At 37.9% G+C, this 22,148-nt stretch overlaps 2 protein-coding genes and 1 pseudogene across 2 annotated transcripts; all 3 read right to left on the bottom strand.

The window, feature by feature from the left end:
- Positions 1-3,107: 3,107 nt before the first annotated feature.
- On the bottom strand, positions 3,108-4,022 carry LOC122450560 (olfactory receptor 4C11-like). The gene has a single exon (XM_043482922.1). It carries the CDS (start codon positions 4,020-4,022, stop codon positions 3,108-3,110), a length of 915 nt encoding a protein of 304 aa, XP_043338857.1.
- Positions 4,023-13,864: 9,842 nt separating this feature from the next.
- On the bottom strand, positions 13,865-14,771 carry LOC122450562 (annotated as a pseudogene).
- A 6,057-nt stretch (positions 14,772-20,828) lies between these two features.
- LOC122450575 (olfactory receptor 4C15-like) lies at positions 20,829-21,767 on the bottom strand. Its single transcript, XM_043482931.1, has one exon. It carries the CDS (start codon positions 21,762-21,764, stop codon positions 20,829-20,831), a length of 936 nt encoding a protein of 311 aa, XP_043338866.1. The 5' UTR covers positions 21,765-21,767.
- Positions 21,768-22,148: the final 381 nt, after the last annotated feature.

The following is a 22,148-nucleotide window of genomic DNA, read 5'->3' as shown; positions in this document are numbered from 1 at the left end:
TTTGAATAAACAACAAGAAAAAAGAATGAAAGTTATATTTGGATTATGTCTTGTTTACTTAAGATGACACCACCCTAATGGGAGAAGTAAAGAGGAACTAAAGAGCCTTTTGTTGAAAATGAAAGAAGAGAGTGAAAAAGCTCTCTTAAAATCAACATTGAAAAAAAGAAGATCATGGCATCTCGTCCCATCACTTCATGGAAAATAGATGGAGAAAAAATGGAAACAGTGACAGACTTTGTTTTCTTGGGCTCCAAAATCACTACAGTTGGTGACTACAGCCATGAAATTAAGATGCTTGTTCCTTGGAAGGAAAGATATGACAAATCTAGAGAGTGTATTAAAAATCAGAGATGTCACTTTGATGACAAAGTTCTGTGTAGTCACAGCTATGGCTTACCTTGAAGTCATGTATGGATGTGAGAGTTGGACCTTAAAGATTGAGTGCCAAAAACTTGATGCTTTTGAACTGTGGTGTTGGAGAAAACTCTTGAGCATTCCTGGGATAGCAAAGAGATCAAACCAGTCAATCCTAAAGGAAATCACTCCTGAATATTCATTGGAAGGACTGATGCTGAAGCTGAAGCTCCAATACTTTGACCACCTGATGCAAGAAGCTGACTCATAGGAAAGGCCTTGATGCTGGGAAAAATTGAGGGCAGGAGGAGAAGGGGGTGACAGAGGATGAGATGGTTGAGTGGCATCATCAACTCAATGGACATGAGTTAGAGAGAACTCTGGTTGATAGTAAAGGACAAGGAAGCCTGACATGCGGTTACAAAGAGCCGGACAGGACTGAGCAATTGGATGATAACAACTCAAGAACCAGTAACACTTAATGTAATCCTTATAAGACCAGGGGCGTCCCTGGTAGCTCAGCTGGTAAGGAATCTGCCTGCAATGCGGCAGACCCCAGTTCAGTTCCTGGGTTGGGAAGATCCCCTGGAGAAGGGATAAGCTACCCACTCCAGTATTCTTGGGCTTCCCTAGGGGCTCAGCTGGTAAAGAATCAGCCTGCAGTGCAGGAGACCTGGCTTCAGTCCTTAGGTTGGGGGGGGCGGTCCCCTGGAGGAGGGCATGGCCACCCTCTCCAGTATTCTTGCTTAGAAAATGCCCATGGACAGAGGAGCCTGGAGTCCATTCAAAGAGTCAGACATGACTGAACAACTGCATAGGATCAAATGGAAATGCTTTAAAAGCAGAACTTCAGACGTAAAAGTAGAAAAATGGGGGGTGTTTATTTGGAGGGAGCATATAGCAAGTTTACAACTTGTGAATATGATATTAAAGGCTCTGACAGATGTCATTTTTTTTCATTTATTTGTATTAGTTGGAGGCTAATTACTTTACAATATTGTCATACATTGAGATGAGTCAGCCATGGATTTACATGTATTCCCCATCCCGATCCCCCCTCCCACCTCCCTCTCCACCCGATTCCTCTGGGTCTTCCCAGTGCACCAGGCCCAAGCACTTGTCTCATGCATCCAGCCTGGACTGGTGATCTGTTTCACCCTAGATAATATACATGTTTTGATGCTGTTCTCTCGAAATATCCCACCCTTACCTTCTCCCACAGAGTCCAAAATTCTGTTCTGTACATCTGTGTCTCTTTTTCTGTTTTGCATATAGGGTTATCGTTACCATCTTTCATGGTACATATACACAAGATGTAATTTTTGTTCTTAAATATTTTTTTTCCTGTCACTACTTTTTGTATTAGAGCTATTGGGGATCTTAGGTGCAACATACTAACATTTTGTCTTCATTTGACAGAAATGCTTCCCTTAAAGCAATACTTAAGTACTTGAGTATTAAATGATACTTAAATATCACAAAATAATACTCTTGGTGCCAATTTGAATTGGAATTATAAGCTCAGGTTCTAAAATAGCATGACAGTACTTAATCATGAGATGATATAGTGGTTGCGTTAGTGGGAGTGGTAAGTGAACATTATTTATATATTAAGCTATCTTCAAATACACACTTTTTAAATAACCTTATATAAAATAAAAGATCCAATTTTGAGAAGTGCTAAGCTTTCAATTTCAGGTTCTTCCCAGAATCCTGAAACTTGAGTTTTCAGATGTTATGGGGAAGCAAAAGAACAAAAATGCTTCTTTCCTGTACACAAATGAATATAACAAAGAAAACTTAATGGTATGGGAAGAGCCTGAAACTTCATTATTTCCTGCAAATGTTCATATTCCCAAAAGTGATTCTCAAAGTATAAGGAAGATGAAGCGCCTTCTCTCCTTCTTGGGTAAAACGACCACTTCCTTTCACTTGTCCTCTCTTTATAAGGCACCTTTTCTGTCCTCCCTCCTGCCCTTTACCCTCCCTTCTGCACATTCATGCTGCCAAACTCTTATTTCCTCTTCCCTCTCCTTTATGAAGAGCAACGTGAAAGACTCTGAAGGGCAATTGATTGACTGGCTGTTGTTTCCTATTAAGCCAAACATAAGACCCTTCATCTTCTTAACTATTCATGATATTTTAAGAAGTTTTTCAGGGATAGTCTAGGTTTTCACTGATAGTTCCAGCTTTTATAGGAGTTTGAGGATCATCAGTGTAGATACACTAGTGAGGTGGATTCAGGCACTGATTTCCAGAGTAGCATTTTCTCAGAGAATCTTCTCTAACCGTTAGGTTGTCAAGACAGAAACTGTGATTCTGTAGAGTTCCAGTCCCCTATGGATAAGCTTTTATGACCACCTTCATAAGAACTAAAATAAAATCTAGAAAAAGAATCAATGTGCGCACATACACACACACACACACACACACACACACACACATATTCTGTCAGTCCATTTCTCTCTGAAGAAATATTTGTGCAAGAAACTAAATTATCATGTGAATATTGTCTGATGTTGATAGAATTAAAGTAAGAGTCATCAGAGGTTGTTCAAAATTGTTATGGGTTTTAGTTTCTAATGCAAGCCTCTCAGAATAAGGATACTGTGTATCTCTGTCTTTATATCCTTGTATTTCTCTACTCTTGCTTCTGACAAAAATATGCTATCTCTTCTGTCCATAAAGCAGAACTAAATCTTTAAGGAAATATACACAAGGATTCCTCTATATACACTTATCAACTGAAGTCATGCTTTGCTACACCATAACATTTTCATGGCATTTTTCACTTCTTCATTCCGTAGTGTATAGATCAGCGGGTTAAGTAAGGGTGTCCCAATTGTATAAAACACAGCCACCATCTTGTCTATTGGAAATGTGGTTGGTGGGCGTGTGTATATGAATATACATGGGCCAAAAAATATGACAACCACAATGAAGTGGGAGGTGCATGTAGAAAGGGCTTTTCGCCTTCCTTCTGCGCTGTGGTTTCTCAGGGAGTGTAAGATGACAACATAGGAAATAAACAGGATTATGAAACTCACCATACATATGGCCCCACTGTTAGAAACAACAAGCAAATTTATCACAGAAGTGTCCATGCAGGCAAGTTTCAACAAGGGCTGCAAATCACAGAAATAGTGGTCAGTCACATTGGGGCCACAGAAGGGCAACCTCAAAACCAGGAAAATCTGTGCTGACGAGTGAATACAAGACCCCACCCAGGCTAGAATCACCAGTACACCACAGAGGTGCCGGCTCATGATGGCTGTATATCGCAAGGGTTTGCAGATCGCTATGTAGCGATCAAAGGCCATGAGGATGAGCACAAAGATCTCCATGCATCCAAAGAAATGGGCTGCAAAGACCTGGGTCATGCACTCATTGTAGGAAATGGTTTTCTCCTGAGAAAGGACATCCACAATTAACCTGGGGGCTGTGGTTGTAGAGAAGCAGGCATCAGCAAAGGACAGATAGAACAGGAAGAAATACATGGGACTCCCAAGTGTCCTGCTTGTCTTAATAGTCACTACAATAAGAAAGTTCCCTAACAGTGTTGCAAGGTATAGGATCAAGAAGACTCCAAATATCACTTTCTGCTTTTCCGCATCCTGTGTCAAGCCAAAGAGAATGAATTCAGTCACACTCTTATTCACTGACATGGTAATGACTGTAGACAAGATCTAGGTGACAAAGGTTTAATCTGCAGAAAGAAGAAAAGAACAGACATCTCAGGAAGATAAGTGGACTGAATTCTGAAGTTTTAGTTTCTGCTGCACGCTCTGTTTTTTCCAAATGCTTTTAATCTGATCTGAATCTCTGGAAATCTGCACATGTCCTAATCTCTCCCAGATCTATCTATGATTCAGAAGTTAGCAGCTTTGGATCAAAGTTTTTGCATTTTGAGAATACAGAATGAATGGCCTTTAAAATTTTTTATTCCAACCAAGATCACGAACTCCAGAACTAGTACTTTCCTTGGACAAATGACTTCAACACTTTGAAATTTAGCTTTCAGACAAGAAATGGGGTGCAAAGACTTGCCATATCTTATTCTGAGTTTTCCTGAAAATTTAAAGCCGATTTTGTATCCACATAGACATCAATATACACAGGTATATTCCAGGCATTATATATCTTTTCTATGTTCTTTAAAATCTAAATAGCACTATTTCAATATTAAGTGCTAACACTATTAGAGGCCCTGCTGAAGAAACCATTCTTAATTTGGTTCATTTTTGTGTCTATTATACCTGACTCCACTGGAGTCTTGGTTGAAGTATGCTTTGACAATTTTTACCTATGCTTCTTGTGTTCAAGATGTCAGCTTCACTGATGGTCATAATATAACAAATGCATGGATAATACACTAAGGTTTCTATAATTTGGGAAACTACTGTTTACCCTCTCGACTATACTCCTGAACTTACCCCATTAAAGTGCTAAGCCTTTCTGCCTATGGATTTGACTTGTTAAATTTCCAATATGTGTATAATCTAATCTATGATCTTACTTACACATGTCTCTCTTTACTCTAAATTTTCCACAGTATTTTGCTAAAAATATTGTTTGAAAAAAATCCTGCAATTCCAATATACAGTAATACAATTTTTCTATTCCAGATATTTGTTAATATCATATATAGTTTGAATGAAGTCATCATTGTAGTTTCTGACTTTCACTTAGAATTATTATAACAATTTTCACATTAATATGTGAAATTTCACAATAATTTCCATAGTTTAATTATTGACTTAATGATATAATGGTATATAAAGCTTTAGAATATTGCAGAAAAATCAATGCACATACAAGCAAAGTAAAGAAAGCTTATTGTATTATCTCACTTGGTTAGCAAAAATGTATTTTTATTACATGCATATTAAATTATATTACAAGCCACATTTTACTTTTTACTACATCTTTATGAAAACATATGGTCCTGAGTATCTTTTATCTTTTGTTGTCTTATATTTTGTAATTTTGGTATTTTATTTACAATCAATATTAATCTAGCAAAATGATATTTCTTAGTAAAGAATACAGTTGCTGGAGTCAGTTTGTCTGGGTTCAAATCCCAGATTCACTATTTACTATTTGCTAGTAAACTAGTTACTAGTTTAGTAGAGGTAATTATGGTTACTATGCAGTTAAAATGAAGAAGTATGTGGCTCATAGTAAGCGAGAACTACATAAGTCTCAGTCTCTGCTACTTACTAGTTTACTAGACATAATTATGGTTACTATGCAGTTAAAATGAAGAAGGATGTGGCTCATAGTAAGCGAGAACTCTGTAAGCCTCAGTCTCTGCTACTTACTAGTTTACTAGACATAATTATGGTTACTGTGCAGTTAAAATGAAGAAGGATGTGGCTCATAGTAAGCGAGAACTATGCAAGTCTCAGTCTCTGCTACTTACTAGTTTACTAGACATAATTATGGTTACTATGCAGTTAAAATGAAGAAGGATGTGGCTCATAGTAAGCGAGAACTACGTCTCAGTCTCTGCTACTTTTTGCACTTTTATGACTTTGCTTCTTTTCTTCTTCTGTGACCTTGTTCTTTTTTATAAAATACAAGCTGTCAATTTTCCCATTTTAGGGTAGTCTATATTTTGAAAAAACTTTAAAATAGTAATACAGTATCCACTCACCTTCCATAATTCCATAATTATCTTTCACTTTAAATACTGAATTGAAATTGTTTGGAGTTATTGTGAGGAATGTGGAAAACATCCTCCCTGTTCTTAAAAGTTTAATATGAGTTTTAAGGTACTTGGAGATAAGATCACTAATTATGTAAGTCATCATACAATTGGTGTTTTAAGAGTAGAAACCATCTGCAGAGAGAAAAGTACAAATTCCTAAAGAGTACATTGGTCAGTGAAAAATTAAGGATTTTTTAAAGAGATGAACTTTAACTGAAGAAAGTTAGGTTTTAAATCAGGTCTAAGAGGTGAGTTAGCATAGAATCTGAGGCCACACTGCCTAGATTCACACTCCACCTGCTGCCTATGAGGGTGTAATATTTAACAAATTCCTTGATTCTATGCATTTCATTTTCTCCAGCTGTGAAAATATGTGATAAAGCAATCTACCTTTCAAGATTGCTATGAAGGTTGGATAATTCAGGATGTGCAAAACATATGGAAGATTCAGGTATGCGGTACCTTCAAGTGCAGTGGTTACTTCCATTATGATTATGAGTGTTAGCTTTCCAAGACGGATTTTTCATTTTTCAAAGATACCAATTCCAAATTTTTATTTACCTATAAAACAACTGCACAACTGTTTTAAACATTAAGTTCCCTTTCTAAGTAGCTGAAATCATATCAGCACTGTGTATCACACCAGTTTTCTCATGGTGACCAGAAGTTAGGAATGATGCTTTCAGAAATTTTAATATGTACTTAAATATAAATAAACAAAAGTACACAACACATTCAGTAATATGGGCCCATGATAAGAGAAAAGTAGAAGGAACATGGGCCCTTGGACGTGAAAAAGTCTAGAATCCAGAGATAAAATTCAGAGGAGTGAGGGCTTTGGAAGGAGAGAGGAAAGCAATATTTTAATGGACATGATACTGCTGCTGCTAAGTCACTTCAGTCGTTCAGTTGTGTCCGACTCTGTGCGACCCCATAGGTGGCAGCCCACCAGGCTCTCCCGTCCCTGGGATTCTCCAGGCAAGAACACTGGAGTGGGCTGCTGTTCCCTTCTCCAATACTTGAAAGTGAAAAGTGAAAGTGAAGTCGCTCAGTTGTGTCCAACTCTTCATGACCCCATGAACTGTAACCTACTAGGTTCCTCCGTCCATGGGATTTTCCAGGCAAGAGTACTGGAGTGGGTTGCCATTGCCTTCTCCAAATGGACATGATAAGGCAAGTGCTTTATCAAGCAAATAAAAAGAAAATCAAACCAAAACTTCTAGTTTAGTTGGATTATTCTGATGCTGGGAAATACTGAAGGCAAAAAGAGAAGAGGCTGGCAGAGAACAAGATGGTTAGAGAGCATCACCGACTTAATGGACGTGAATTTGAACAAAGTCCAGGAGGTCATGGAGGGAAGAGAAACCTGATATGCTGAAGTCCATGGAGTGGCAGAGAGTCAGACATGACATAGCGCCTGAACAACTGCAAAGTCATAGTAGAAAAGCTTCGAAAACTAGGTTTTCTACCTAGCCAGAGGCCATGAAAACAAGAGTGTATTGTTTGAGTATGTTTTTTTAGGAATATATAAAATGTAGAGGACTAAAAAGATGTAAACAGCTTTTATTATGATTTATTCATTACCTAAGAACAGAAATAACTAAGCTGTTTAATAAAATTGTCATTAAAAAAAAATCCAATTGGAATTTAAGCTCATCTGCAATGAAATATCTACCTTCTTGAAGATATGCAGCCTCCAGGGGAGATATGTCTTTCTATTCCCTACACTAAGAAACTAAGTGGGAGGCATACAAGTTGATCCACTGTGGTCCCAACGAAATAAAGCCTGGACCCTCAGTGACCCTAGATATGATTCGTTGGTGACTTTGGATTTCTTACTTCCTTCCCTGGAGAAGGGAATAGCTACCCACTCCAGTATTCTGGCCTGGAGAATTCCATGGACTGTATAGTCCATGGGTTGCAAAGAGTCGGACATGACTGAGCGACTTTCACTTCTTAGAGAGGGATCTTAAATGCTCCTTTTTGATTAGTCTCATGCAAAACAACAAAATTAAATATATCTTTTTTATATTTATAGGATCATGTGCTGTCATTGTTATCATTTTTAAGGCTTTATTTTTCATAGCAGTTTTAGGTTCACAATAAAATTAAGAGAAAAGTTCAGAGATTTCCCATACAGTCCCTGCCCCAACACATATATAATCTCCACCCCATTATCGACTATCCCACCAGAGTGGTGCGTTTGTTATACTGCTGAAGCTACACGGACACATTGCAATCACCTGAAGTCCATGGTTTACCACAGGGCTCACTCTTGGTGGTGTACATTCTATGGATTTGAATAAATGTGCGATGCTGTGTATCTACTACTATAATATTATAGAGAATATGTTCACTGCCCTAAAACGTGATCATTTTTATATTTCTAAAACATGGAACATAGTAAGTCTTTTCACAGAGTACTTAATTTTCATTCAATTCTAAATAAAATGTCTCACACAAAAATTTAGTGGATGAAAAGTAACACTTTGAGTGAGAGCTCTCTGTGTGTTTTGATTGTAAGAATTATTAGCTCCTACATACCATAAAGTCGGGCTGATATTTCATAAACATCAGTTTAACAAATGGTCGTCTAGTGGTTAAGACTCCATGCATCTGGTGCAGGAGGCACAGGTTCAATCCCTGGTCAGGGAACTAAGATCCTGCATGCCATTAGACAAGGCCAAAGGAAAAAAGAAAGAAAAGGGAAAGTGAACATTTTAGAGACATGACACCTCATAAATGCAGTAAAGTGATTACTATGGTTTTCAAGAACAATGACTGAAATACTCACTGTGGCTCTCAGAGTCCTCTAACTCAGTGCTTCTGCTTCTGCATGCAGCAGCCCAGCCTGGCTCTGTCAAATCACATGCTTGCTAATGGCTATCCATTTTAAAGGGCATGTTTGTGTGTGTGTGTGTGTGTGTGTGTGTATTTACTGAATTATGCAATCCTTTCAGATTTGCTTTAATATTTTTTGTTCATTTGATTTTACCATCTCATAAGGCAAGTTCATGTGTTATTTTTTTTTTTTAATTTTTATTGGAGCAGAGTTGGTTTACAAAGTTATATTATTTTCTGCTATATGAGAAAACCATAATTCCAAAAGATATATGCACCCCAATATGTATTGCGGCACTTTTTACCATAGTCAGGACACAGAAGCAACCTCCATCGACAGAGGAATGGATAAATAAGATGTGGCACATATACACAATGGAATATTACTCAGCCATAAAAGGATCAAAACTGTGCCATTTGCAGAGATGTGGATGGGCCTAGAGACGGTCATACAGAGGAACATTCATACTATTCTATTTTTTTTTTCTTCAAGTTAAGCTGGGAGGCAGGATTTAGCAAAGAATAGTCAGAGAGGAACCTGGACTGGAACGGAAGCATTTGTGCTCCATGGCAATTCTTGCTAACACTCTGCTCCACACAGTTACATAAAATATCAGTCTCCAGACATCCAGGAGGAGCCAGCATAAAGCCAGAAAATCCTAAGCAGGTAAAGAAGTAAACCTCTGACATGTTCAGTGCATGTCCTGACTAGTAAATGAGTGCAAACTTCCAGATGGGTCAAACAAAGAGATCAGCATTTTAGATGTATATCTGAAAAATAATAGTAAGGATTAAGGGATAGAGAGATTAGAGAATGGTGGGAGAAACCAGAGCAAAAGGGGAAAATTTGATTGTGGGAAAGAGCCAGAAAAAGAAGAAGAATCAGGGGATGAAACAGGGCAAATCTCACTAGACAAGGGTGAGCAAAGATCCATGTTAGGGATAAAAAGTAGTTTATCTCAGGGTTTCACTAGAGAGTTGAGAGTTGATCTTTCTCTTCTCCAGTCCTCATATTATCCCTTACTCCAATCCCAGAAGAAGAATGCAATTTGGGGCTGTAAGTAGGGGTGATGGGGTGTCCTGGATAGAAAATGTTAGTGTAATAATTAGGACAACAAGTATCACAACATCACCTGTATCAGTGCATACCCACTGCACATCATTCATCCACACCCTTGTCCTTCTCCTACCCCTATGCTTTGTAAATGAGGAATGTGTAGGCATAGAATACTGTGCCTCTGCTCCCTTCAGTATCTCCCCTTTTTGGATAAGAATTGGGCCTGAGCCAGTGTTGCATTAGCAGAGACCAATGAAAGAAGAGGCTCCCCCAAATATCAGAGCCCTGTCATCTCCAAGAGAAATGTGTTTCCTGAACTTGAGGTTTCTCAGGAGACAGAACTGGGTAGAGGCAGCTGACCTAAAACCCAGTCTTGAATGGGAGGCAAGAAAAAGGAAATTGTTCAGTTGGGCTTGAAAACTTACCTTTTTTCTTTGTGGAAATAAAAAAAAAAAGGATAGAGCTATGAGCTCTTGCTCCTTCAATTCTGATTTACTATGAAGATGAATCATGCTCAGTATTTGCAACACGTACATTGTACTCCAAATAGATCCACTCTGCTTTCCATCCCAGGACCTATGGGGAGAGAAGATACTCCATAGATACCAACCCTTCCTAGAAGGCCTGGGTTAGACTCTTCAGAAGGGTCTGTAATACTGGCAGAAAGTTGCTTACTCTGCTCTTATAAATTTCTAGAATAAATAGGAAATATTCCCACTAGTCTGTGATAAAACTATCTCTAAATAGCCAGATCCAATAACCCCAAATCATTCCCTGGCAGAGCATGTAAATTAAATATTTCCTCTTCCTCCAACAGATATTTATAGGGACTTAATGAAAAGTTCTTTGCCGAGGCTTTGAAGGTAAAATGTCATCACCCTTCCCACCCAACCCTGAAAGACTTGCTAAATGAGCTATTTAGTTCAGTTAATCCAGAATCACAGCAAACCATGAGGCTAATTAATCCCAGACAAGATTGTCAAATGGGAGATTCTGCCCAGAGAGCCCTCCTCTCCTCCTACTCTGTCCTAATGATGGGACACCTTCCATTTCAGTTGCCAAGAGCTCCACTCATGTACCTACTCCAAGGGAAAAAACACACTTTCAAAGTCACATGGAGGTATAGACTGCAAAAAGTTACCAAAGACTCTGTCTTTTAAGTCAAATGTTTCCCAATGACAGAAGCAGCTCTGAGTGTAGGTAAAGGTTCAGATAGATCTGATCTAATAGAATTCTAGCTTCATGACTTATGTTTCTGTGGCTTTAAGCAAGTTTCTTAACTTCTCCTAGTTTCATATTTTAGAAACTGTAACTGTTAGATATATTAATTATTATATAAATCCTGATGATACCAGTGAAACATACCTAATGACGATGAAAACTACTAATTTAAATTTCTATAACCCCTATAGCATTTTGAAATCAGTCACTAGATAAAGGAAGGGAGAAGAGAAAAATGGAAAGAAAAATGTTTTTACATACTTTTATATTTAAATGAACTTCTTAAAGTATGATTTACATATAATAGACTGCACCATTTTACACATACAGTAAATAAGTTATGACAAATATATACACTCATGTAAATGCCACCACATGACAGGAGAATATTAATTTTGTTCTTCTAGTCAAAGGACCAGATTACGGCTTTCTGTGTGTCTTCTCTTCATAATTATATTCTTTATTTTTCCTTCTGCTCTTCATTATTCGGTATTATAACATGGCTCCTTCTGAAGTAACATAGACAGTCCATTCCATGCCACTCTCTAGCCTCTGGTGGTTTACATATGTTTCCACAATTATTTATTTATTAGCTCAACAGGTACTTGACCATTTCCACCATGCCAGGTGCTAGTCTAGGCACTGAAGGTGTAATATTATTTTTAAGACACAAATTCCTACCATCATAACCAGCAAATAAAATGAATAAACTGTATGACAGGTTAGAGAATGATAAGTGCTAAGGAGAAAAATTAAGCAGAGACGGAGGAATAGGAGATATGGAAGGTTACTGGGTGGTTGTTGCAATTTTATGAAGTAGTCTGAAAAGTCATTGAGAGGATGCATTTTAATAATAAATCAAAAGTACTGAGGGGATAAGCTATGAATATATCCAGAGGAAGAATAATTGAGATACAGAAAACAGGCTTGCAAAGATCCTTAGAAATGACCACAGCAAGAAGACCAGTTACTATCTTTAACCATAAAAAGTTATTAACAGAAGAGAATATAATCAGATCTTCCACACTTTGATTGTCAGAGTCTGATGGTCCATGAGTGCTGAGATTCCCAAAGAGACACGCTCATGTGAAACATCTCAAAGTGGCATCATATGAGTTCATCTGCCACAGTTTACAGTCCACTTTTCAGATCTATAGGGAAATCAGTCAGTGCAGTCGCTCAGTCATGTCCGACTCTTTGTGACCCCATGGATTGCAGCATGCCAGTCTTCCTGTCCATAACCAACTCACAGAGCTTGCTCAAACTCATGTCCATTGAGCCAGTGATGCCACCCAACCATCTCATCCTTTGTTGTCCCTTCTTCTCCTGCCTTCAATCTTTCCCAGCATCAGGGTCTTTTCCAATGAGTCAGTTCTTCACATCAGGTGTCCCAAGTATTGGAGTTTCAACTATAGCAAAATAGTCTTGATTATATTTATTCTCAGAGATAGACTCAATGTCTGTTTCCTTGTGGGCTGGCTCCTACTGTTGATACTCATTAGTGAACAGTACTCAAACAAGAATGCAAATTTAGTGAGATGCATGAAAAATATGAGCTTCCCAGGTGGCACAGAATCTGCCTGCCAATGCAGGAGATGCAAGAAATGCAGGTTTCATCACTGGGTCAGGAGCATCTCCTAAATAAGGAACTAGCAACTCATTCCAATATTCTTGCCTGGAGAATCACAAGGACAGAAGACCCTGGCAGGGTACAGTCCGTGGGGTCTCAAAACAGTCAGATATGACTGAGAGACTGAGCACACACACACACATTATGACATTATTTCTATTTTATTTGTCAATTATTGCCTTTTTCATATGTATGATCTCATCTGTGAGATCTTAGTTTTTATAATATAACTCTAACAGCTTTATAAAATGGTCATCCATTCAGAAGTAACCAAAGATTAGGAAAGTGTCCATGAACTTAAACTACAAAAACAGATATGTATAAAAAGCTAAGAAATATGAAAATAATAATCAACATGATGAACAAAACATATTAATGTATATACAGAGAAATTATGTATCAATACAGTGAATATCTTTGTTATAACTAGAATTACCTGATTTGAATAGGAAGTGATACATTATTTCCCTATACATATGCAGGCAAAGAAAGAGCTAATTTTTCAGAGTATTACAAAGGGGAGACAAGCCACAAATAGAGAGGCTTGACTGGCTGATACTTATGCTTCTCGGGGAGCATAGGTTTCCAGGAGTGATGTTATGCTATTGACTCTTGAGCCAGAAAGTATATGATACAGACATAGTACTCCCAGACCTGATTTACCAACAAAATGGATGATAGAAATCAGGGGCAAATATTAAACTTGGATAAGAAAAAAACATAATAGTGTACAAAACCAGAAGTTAAACCTACAGAGAGAGCAGGATGTGGTTCACAAGCAGAAACATCAAAGCAGACAGCAGACATGAGGAATGGGCTTGTGCCCCCACAAAGATGATGGAACTTCATGTTGTCTCTCTGGGACATTGGTTAAAATAATACAGATTTTGCCAGGTGCTCATTCTGCCTATTCCCCTAAATGCCCCACTGAAACACATTTATACTGTCCACAATAGAATGAGAACATTTTCTCTTTTCCATCAGTCCAATTATACTTAAACTCTGACAGAATTAGCAGTTGGCTTCTTCTGCTCTTTGTCATCTCGAGTCAGACTTTGTTGCACCATAACTTTCTCATGGCCTGTTTGACTTCTTCATTCCTCAGAGTGTAAATCAGAGGGCTGAGTAAAGGTGTCAAAATAGTGTAAAATACAGCCACCATCTTGTCCACTGGAAATACAGTTAGAAGGCAAGCATATATGTATATACATGGTACAAAGAATAAGACAATAATGTGGGAGGTACATGTGGAAAGGGCTTTCCTCCTTCCTTCTGTGCTACAGTTACTCAGAGAATGTAGAATGAAAACATAGGAGATTAGCAGCATATGAAACTCACCATGCACATGGCCCCACTGTTAAACACTATGAGTAGGTTGATGACATAAGTATCCACACAGGCAAGTTTCAACAAAGGTTGCATATCACAGAAATAGTGATCAATGACATTGGGGCCACAGAAGGGTAATCTCAAAACCAAGAGAACCTGTGCTGAAGAATGGATACAAGACCCCATCCAGACCAGTCTCACCAGTGGCCACAGACATGCTGGCTCATGATGGTTGTGAACTACAGGGGCTTACAAATGGCCACATAGCGATCAAAGGACATGAGGACAAGTACCAAGATTCCCATGCACCCAAAGAAGTGAAATGCAAACATCTGGGTCATGCACTCATTGTAGGAGATGGCTTTCTTCTCAGATACAGAATCTACAATTAGCCTAGGGGCAGTGGTTGTTGAAAGACAGGCATCAGCAAAGGATAAGTAGAAAAGGAAGAAGTACATGGGGCTCTGAAGTGTCTGGCCACATCGTGCGGTCATCACAATTAGGAAGCTTGCCAACAGAGTCCCAAGGTATAGAAATAAGAAGGTAACAGGTACTACTTTCTCCTTCAGTAGATCCTGTGTTAACCCAAGCAGAATGAACTCCTTCACACTGCTGTTCTCCTCCATGGTTATGGTGAACATAGAACAGACACAGCTGAAAAGTGGTTCATCTGCAAAAAAAGAGTTGGAGAAATGATGACTTGGCAATGGCAGTTTATTTGCATCCAGAATTGCAACTTTTAGAGTTCTAATTTCATCAAACGTATAATTTAGTGTTTCTCAAAGTTTTCATAGACTATACCCACTCAGGATTTTTTTTTTTCTAATGTTGACATGCTTTAAACATTGGCATTGATTCAAGGTCTTCTTATTGGTTGCCAAGATTTTTTTGTGGGGGAAAAAGCCCTCAAGTGATTGAGGGCACTCTGCCATGGTCTGAGAACTAGTGAATTTGCTTTATGATCTTGATAAAATCATTTTAATGTCTTGAGGCTCTTTCTTTATACGATAGAGACTCTAACAGATACATTATTAAGCATATGCATATGATACATATATGTGCATATAACATATATGCACATCAATTACTGATAATAATATCCTTATATAATTTAGAAATAATACATTTGGAGATTCTCTCCTGAGTGAATACATTTGTTTATTTGAACAACAGCTTGTACCCATTGTTCCTGATCTCTTCAGTATCTCTGTTGGGTTATACTTAAGAAAAAAACTTATTTTTCCATCTTTAGGTTCATTGCAGCTATAACTTTACCTTCATTGCTGGTTAGGGTACATGAGATATTTGAACAAATCATTTAGGCTAGCAACAATTTTGAAATTGCTATACATTTGATATAAACCATTACATACATTAGATGCATGCTAATAAATTTCAAATTCTGTGGCTCCAACCTGTTATTTCACTTCCTATTTTTCTGTAACCTGTGTACTATCCTCCTTCATATCTGATTCTCCTACCACTGTCATCTAGAAGATTGCATTCTTTCCATTTTTATCACTTTAATGTAAGTTTAAAAATGTATTTCAGAAATTCAACATAAAAATACATCTCCTTGCTCTCCTTTACTTTTCCTTATATGCATATATCTATATAATTTCAATCATGTTATTATATTTTCTGATTTTCCTGTTTTAATTTAAAAGCCTTTGCTATGTAGTTAAGCTGTATTTGTAGTGTAATTATCTACTTAGCAGTTATAAACAAACATGGTGTCAGTCACTCAGTCATGCTTGACTCTTTGTGGCACCGTGGACTCCACCAGGCTCCTCTGTCCACAGTGTTCTCCAGGCAAGAATACTGGCCTGTGTTACCATTCCTTCCTCCAGGGCATCTTCCCAACCCAGACATCAGCCCAGGCAGGCCTCCTTCATTGCAGACAGATTCTTTACCAGCTAAGCCACCAGGCGGGCCCAAAATTAACATATCAAAATCTTACAAATCTTGAAATATAAATTCTACCATTTATTCTTTGTTTTTCCAAATTTTCATCTTAATTAAAATATTTTTAATAAACTCTTCTCATATAGCTTGTGCTTATTTTAATAGTTTCATCAAATATATGCCCAGGAGATTCATAATATAAATATCACTATTTTAAGTCAATGTCCAACTCTTATAATCACATGGACTGTAGCCCACCAGGCACCTCTGTCTATGGGATTTTCCAGGTAAGAATACTGGAATGGGTGGCCATTTCCTTCTCCAGGGGATCTTTCTGACCCAGGAATCGAGCCCACATCTCCTGCATTGCAAGCATATTCTACCACTGAGCCACCAGGGAAGCCCATAATTATTGACACTGTTCTCAAATAATCTTTCAATTTGGTTGATTTAATATTTATTAGAAAATTAATTACTGTATGGATACATCTGCATAATAAACTTTCTGGAGCTTTCAGTGCATTACAGGGTGAGAAAAGGGACCTTCAAAAATTCGTACTTAACCAATCTCATGTAGTGTTAGTCACTAGTCCTGCCAGACTCTTTGTGACCCCATGAACCCCACCAGGTTCCTTTGTCCATGGGATTCTCCAGGCAAGAATACTGGAGTGGGCTGCCACTCCCTTCTCCAGGGTATCATTCCGACCCAGGGATCAAACCCAGGTCTCTTGCATTGCAGGCAGATTCTTTACCATCTGAGACACCAGGGGAGCCCGTAAAACAGAAGTAAAAGTTAGTTCCTTACACATTCTGCTGGGTTTTCAGATATATATGTATGTATATACACACAAATGTATGTGTGAAATATTTTATATACAAATTAGATCATTTTCCATTGTTTCTAAAACTATAACAATATGACACAAATTATAAATAAAAATTTAACTTGAGGCACTATTATATTTGCTTAGTTAACATAATTAACATTATGAAATATATATTTGATTAGCAATACAGTATAACATTTTTGTATATTTTAATTTCTTCTATTTCATTTGCTTTGAATTTTGTATGCTTTGTCTAATTTTTTTTATATCTTTAAGTTTTGAGCTCTTTTTTTCAACATTATGCAATAAACTCTATCAATTTTATACTCCTGTTTCCATTTTAGTCAATCATGCCTTTAAAATTTAATGTCAAATGAAACAAATTTTAACATGAATTTTGATGTACACTTCCTCTTTCTGATTAATCATCAGTTCTTTAGTGATTCAATAACACCATCAAGTCAGTCATCAAATGTGTACTGAGAACCTACTCATCATATCTGGAGTCAATTTACAGGGCATGAAAAGATGTCCTCCACCTCCTCACAATGACATTGGAGGGATGCCATTTCTCTATGTAAGATTCTCAATCATTGAAAACTACACAAAACTCTGTGATAAAACCAAGTGAATTTTAACTCCATGTTAGAAAGATACTGGAAAATAAATTGATTGGTCGTTAAAGGTTTAAACATGGGGAATAAGTGAAATTATGGCTTTAATTGAATTAAGCTGCAATTTCCAACAAGGTTCTCTGAAAACTAAATATTCAAAAAGTTTATAAAGGGTTTTCCTAAGTAAGATAAATATATTAATATCAGTAAGTCAAACTGTTTAACTCTAGTAAAGTTACACATCTAAATACAATTAGGTTTTCCTTGCAGTTGAGCTAAAATAATATTAGTTCACTGTGAGAAATTAGAAATATCACAATAATTGCAAACTCTGATTGGGTGTTTCAATTTTCTCTGATGATTATTAAAAAAAGAAAATAAATCAATGATTATTTAATTTTAATACATTAGGTTTCCAGCAGGGGATAAAAACAAAAAAGAGGGAGCCCTTTGCTATGAAAAGAGGAGCAGTTAGGATAGAAGAGTGACTAAATACTTTTAGAAAGGGAACATGCATTACTTCAGGAAAAACAGATGCCCCCTTCATTAAAAACTACACTCTCACTAAATCCAAAAGTTTTAAGAGATAAATTTTGGGTAGGTAACAGACAACCATGAAATCCAGTTCAAGTAATTCTATTTTATTTTAAGTAAGCAAAGAGAAGATTTGGAGACATAAAAACAGGAAAGCATCTTTGACAAGATGTATCCATTAGGTCAAACCAATACTACCTGAGGACTTTATTATTGAATTCAACCATTATCTCCAAACTTCTCTGGATTACCCTGCCTCTTTGATTTAGGAGGGCACCATGGTAACAGAAGGTCTTTTTACTTCCTTGATCCTTAAATTTTCCTTTTACCTACTCAAATGTTAACTAATTCAAATATATTTGGTACCAAAATTCTTCCATTCTTCCTATAGTAAATAAACATCTGCCTCTATCTCCTATGTTCCATATATATATATCTTGTCTTTCAAACAAGTTTTTGCTTGTGTTATTTCATTTGACCTACACTTTTTTTTTTTTTTTTGCAAGGTAACTGGCCATGTGATTCATCCATTTCTATTTACAAAGCATGACCTGTGATACAGAGTGTTTTAATTAAGGCAGTTAGGCTAGAACTAGAAAGGGATGTTACTAGGTAGCCTCTCTCTCAGCGTTCACCCTACATGTCATATAAAATATCAAGTCCTAATCATCATGTAGATAGCATCTTAGAAAAGAGAAATCATGAGTAATGAGAGAAGGATGACAATTGATATCTTAAATTTCTGTCCTGGCTCCAAAACCAAGTTCATTAAACTGCATGCTGAGGCTGATATCAAAGCAAAAGAAAATAAAGATCTAACTGGATAATAGTGAAGAGGAGGAAAGAAGCAGGCTCATGTAGTCAGAACAGGAGAGAGGAGTGAGCAGGTACCAGGGAAAGAGTCGGGGATGGGATATAGAGAGACATGGAGTGAGGAGGAGAGCAGACATCTTAGAGAAAGTCGTTTAATCTGAACTTTCATCCCACAGTTCAGCTTCTTTCTTCCTGAAAAACCACGCCTTCACTTACCCCAGTTAAAGAGAGATTGTTGCTGTGTGTCATAGCAAGGATTGTCAAGGATCTTGAAAACCCAGGTGTGTAGAAAGTGAAGCCCAAATTCATACTCTGTCCCAGAAACCTCAGCCCTGGCCATAAACTTTGAGCCAGGTGCTCCCCAAGATAGAAACTTCTGCCAAGCTGGCCTTGATTCAGTGTGTTGCAGCCTCTGTGAGCAGAGATGCCATTGAGAGGTAGTTCAGCTATGTGCTGAGACCAGGGAAGGCCTAGGAAGCCCGAACCACCATCTTCTTCATTGGTAGAAACACTCCCCAGGAGCTCTATCATTTGTTAGAAGATACACTGAGTATAGATTCCAAGAGATCAGTGTTTAGGGCTCAGATGGTAAAGAATCCGGCTGCAATGCAGGAGACCTAGGTTCAGTACCTGGGTTGGGAAGAACTCCTGGAGGAGGGTATGGCAACCCACTCCAATACTCTTGCCTGGAGAATCCCATGGTCAGAGGATCCTGGTGGTCCCCAGTCCATGGGGTCACCAAGAGTCAGACATGACTGAGAGGCTAAGCACAGCACAGAAGAAAATATTTCAGACAGATGGAGAAACTTACCTCTTTTCTTACAACCAAACAGATGACTTCCAACAGAGTGTATTTTTCATATCTTCAACTCTCATTTACTTAGAAGGTGAATTATGTGATGCTTGAATAAAACACATAAACTATACTTCACTGAGATTTATCATTGCTTTCTATCACAAGTGATGATGGGATGTAAAGAGTTTATGGAGAAGGGAACACTTCATGTAGCCATAATTCACACAGCTCCTTCCTGCAAACACTGGGTTAGACAGAACAGCAAGGTCTGTAGTGGAGCAGAGAGGGTGCTCTGAAAATGGAGTGAATTTCTTAATTCGGTTCTTGGAAACTTAATTGGAGTAAGCTCTTCCTACACTCTGAAATATGTGTGGTTAACTACTCTTATTCATGTTATATGAAAGTTTGAATTGGTTTCTCTGGTGGCTTAGATGGTAAAGCATCTGCCTGCAATGAGGGAGAGCTGGGTTCGATCCCTGGCTTGAAAAGATCCCCTGGAGAAGGAAATGGCAACCCATTCCAGTACCCTTACCTGGAAAATCGCATGGATAGGAGAGCCTGGTAGGCTACAGTCCATGGGGTCACAAAAAAGTTAGACACAACTGAGCGACTTCACTTTCACTTTCAAAGTGTTAATTATAGTTATCATCAATATCAAAGGGCTAATATTAGCAATAATTACCGTTCTTTGCCAAATTTGAAATATTAATATGTTTATGTTTTTCTTTCTATTGTTTATTTTTTTAAATAGAGTTGATTTGTAATATTTTGTTATTTTCAGTTGCACAGCAGTGATCTGGATACATTAATCTGGGCAAAAAGTTCATGGTATACATATATAGTTATATGTGTATAAACCTAATCTCTAAGACAATTTTGTCTTCCCTCCAGAAATATTTTCCAAGATATCAAATTAGTAGCAAGAAGTGAGAGTAATTTTTTTCATTCTTTTTTGACTTTTAGATTTTAAGTAAGCATAAAATTCAAGTCTTCTTAATTTTCATTTGAGGATATTGAATTGTCAAATCAGAGTCCATAAGTGATCTAAGAACAAAAACTAAATTACTTCCTGGAACTTATGCTATTTTTTATAATATTACATTACTTTACTCCCTGTCAAACAATGCTCATCCATATAAAATTTTTGTCTGATTTGATCAGAAACTTTGAATTTTTTATTCAACTTTGAATGTTTTATTTTTCATTAGAAACCACCATTACCCTATTCCACACTTTCCTCATGGCACTTTTCACTTCTTTGTTCCTGAAAGTGTAAATCATAGGATTGAACAAGGGAGTTAGGATGGTATAAAATATGGCTACCATTTTGTCAAAGGAGAAAGAATATGGAGGTCGTACATACATAAATATGCATGGGATAAAGAACAAAACAACAACAGCAATGTGAGATCCACAGGCGGAGAGGGCTTTCTGCTGCCCTTCAGAGCTATGGGTTCTCAGAGACAGCAGGATGACCACATAGGAGGCAAGCAACAAGGAGAAGATTAAGATGCAGAAAAACCCACTGTTGGTAGCTACCAAAAGCCCAAAGATGTGAGTGTCAGTGCAGGCAAGCTCCAGCAGTGGGTACAAGTCACACATGAAGTGATTGATGACATGGGGGCCACAAAAGGGCAGCTGGGAAGTGAAAAGAATCTGTATCATGGAATGCAGGAAGCCCCCTGTCCAGGCTACCGCCATCAGAAGGACGCAGAGCCTATGGTTCATGATAGAAGAATAGTGCAAGGGCTTGCAGATGGCCACATAGCGGTCATAGGCCATGGCGCTGAGGACAATCACCTCCACCCCAGCAAAGAAGTGCTCAGCAAAGATCTGGATCATGCAGCCTTTGAAAGAAATGGTTTTCCTCCAAAGGAGAGAGTCCACAATCATCTTTGGGGCAATGACGGAGGAGAAGCAAGCATCCAGGAAGGACAGAAAAGCCAAGAAGAAGTACATGGGGGAGACCCGGAGCGCTGGGCTGCTACTGATGGTCACCACCATTAGCAAGTTGCCCCCGACAGTTGCAGTGTAAATGAACAAAAATACAACAAATATTATTTTCTGCATGGTTGGATTCTGTGAGAGCCCCAGGAGGACAAATTCAGTCACAAAGCTTTGGTTTTGCATAATTTCCAGTGAAAAGGTGAAAGCTACCACAGTGAGCATGTAGAATCTACAGAAAGAAAAAAGACAAATGTGTCTCAGACCAGTTTGAGGGGTCCTCAGTCATCAACAAATTGGTGCTTCCACGTGAAAAATTAACTTATGTTCTTGTGCTTGTTTTATCATTGAGAACACAAAGCTAGAAATTTGTTGAAGGTGCCAGGGGGATACCAGGAAGAATTGAAGTACAGATAAATTATTAAATATTTTAAGATAGAGCTTCAACGTAGGAGAAGGATAGGGATCCACCTGTGGGGATAAGAAATAGTTGTTATCTCAACTGCCAGCTCTGGTCATATGTTAATAGTAGTGGTTTCCTGGAGTGAATTGTGAGAAGAGTTCTGAAGC

Source organism: Cervus canadensis, chromosome 11, assembly GCF_019320065.1.
Source record: "Cervus canadensis isolate Bull #8, Minnesota chromosome 11, ASM1932006v1, whole genome shotgun sequence".
Taxonomy (NCBI): Eukaryota; Metazoa; Chordata; class Mammalia; order Artiodactyla; family Cervidae; genus Cervus; species Cervus canadensis.
Note: the sequence above shows the minus strand (reverse complement) of the source record. Positions and strands in the feature narration are given on the sequence as shown.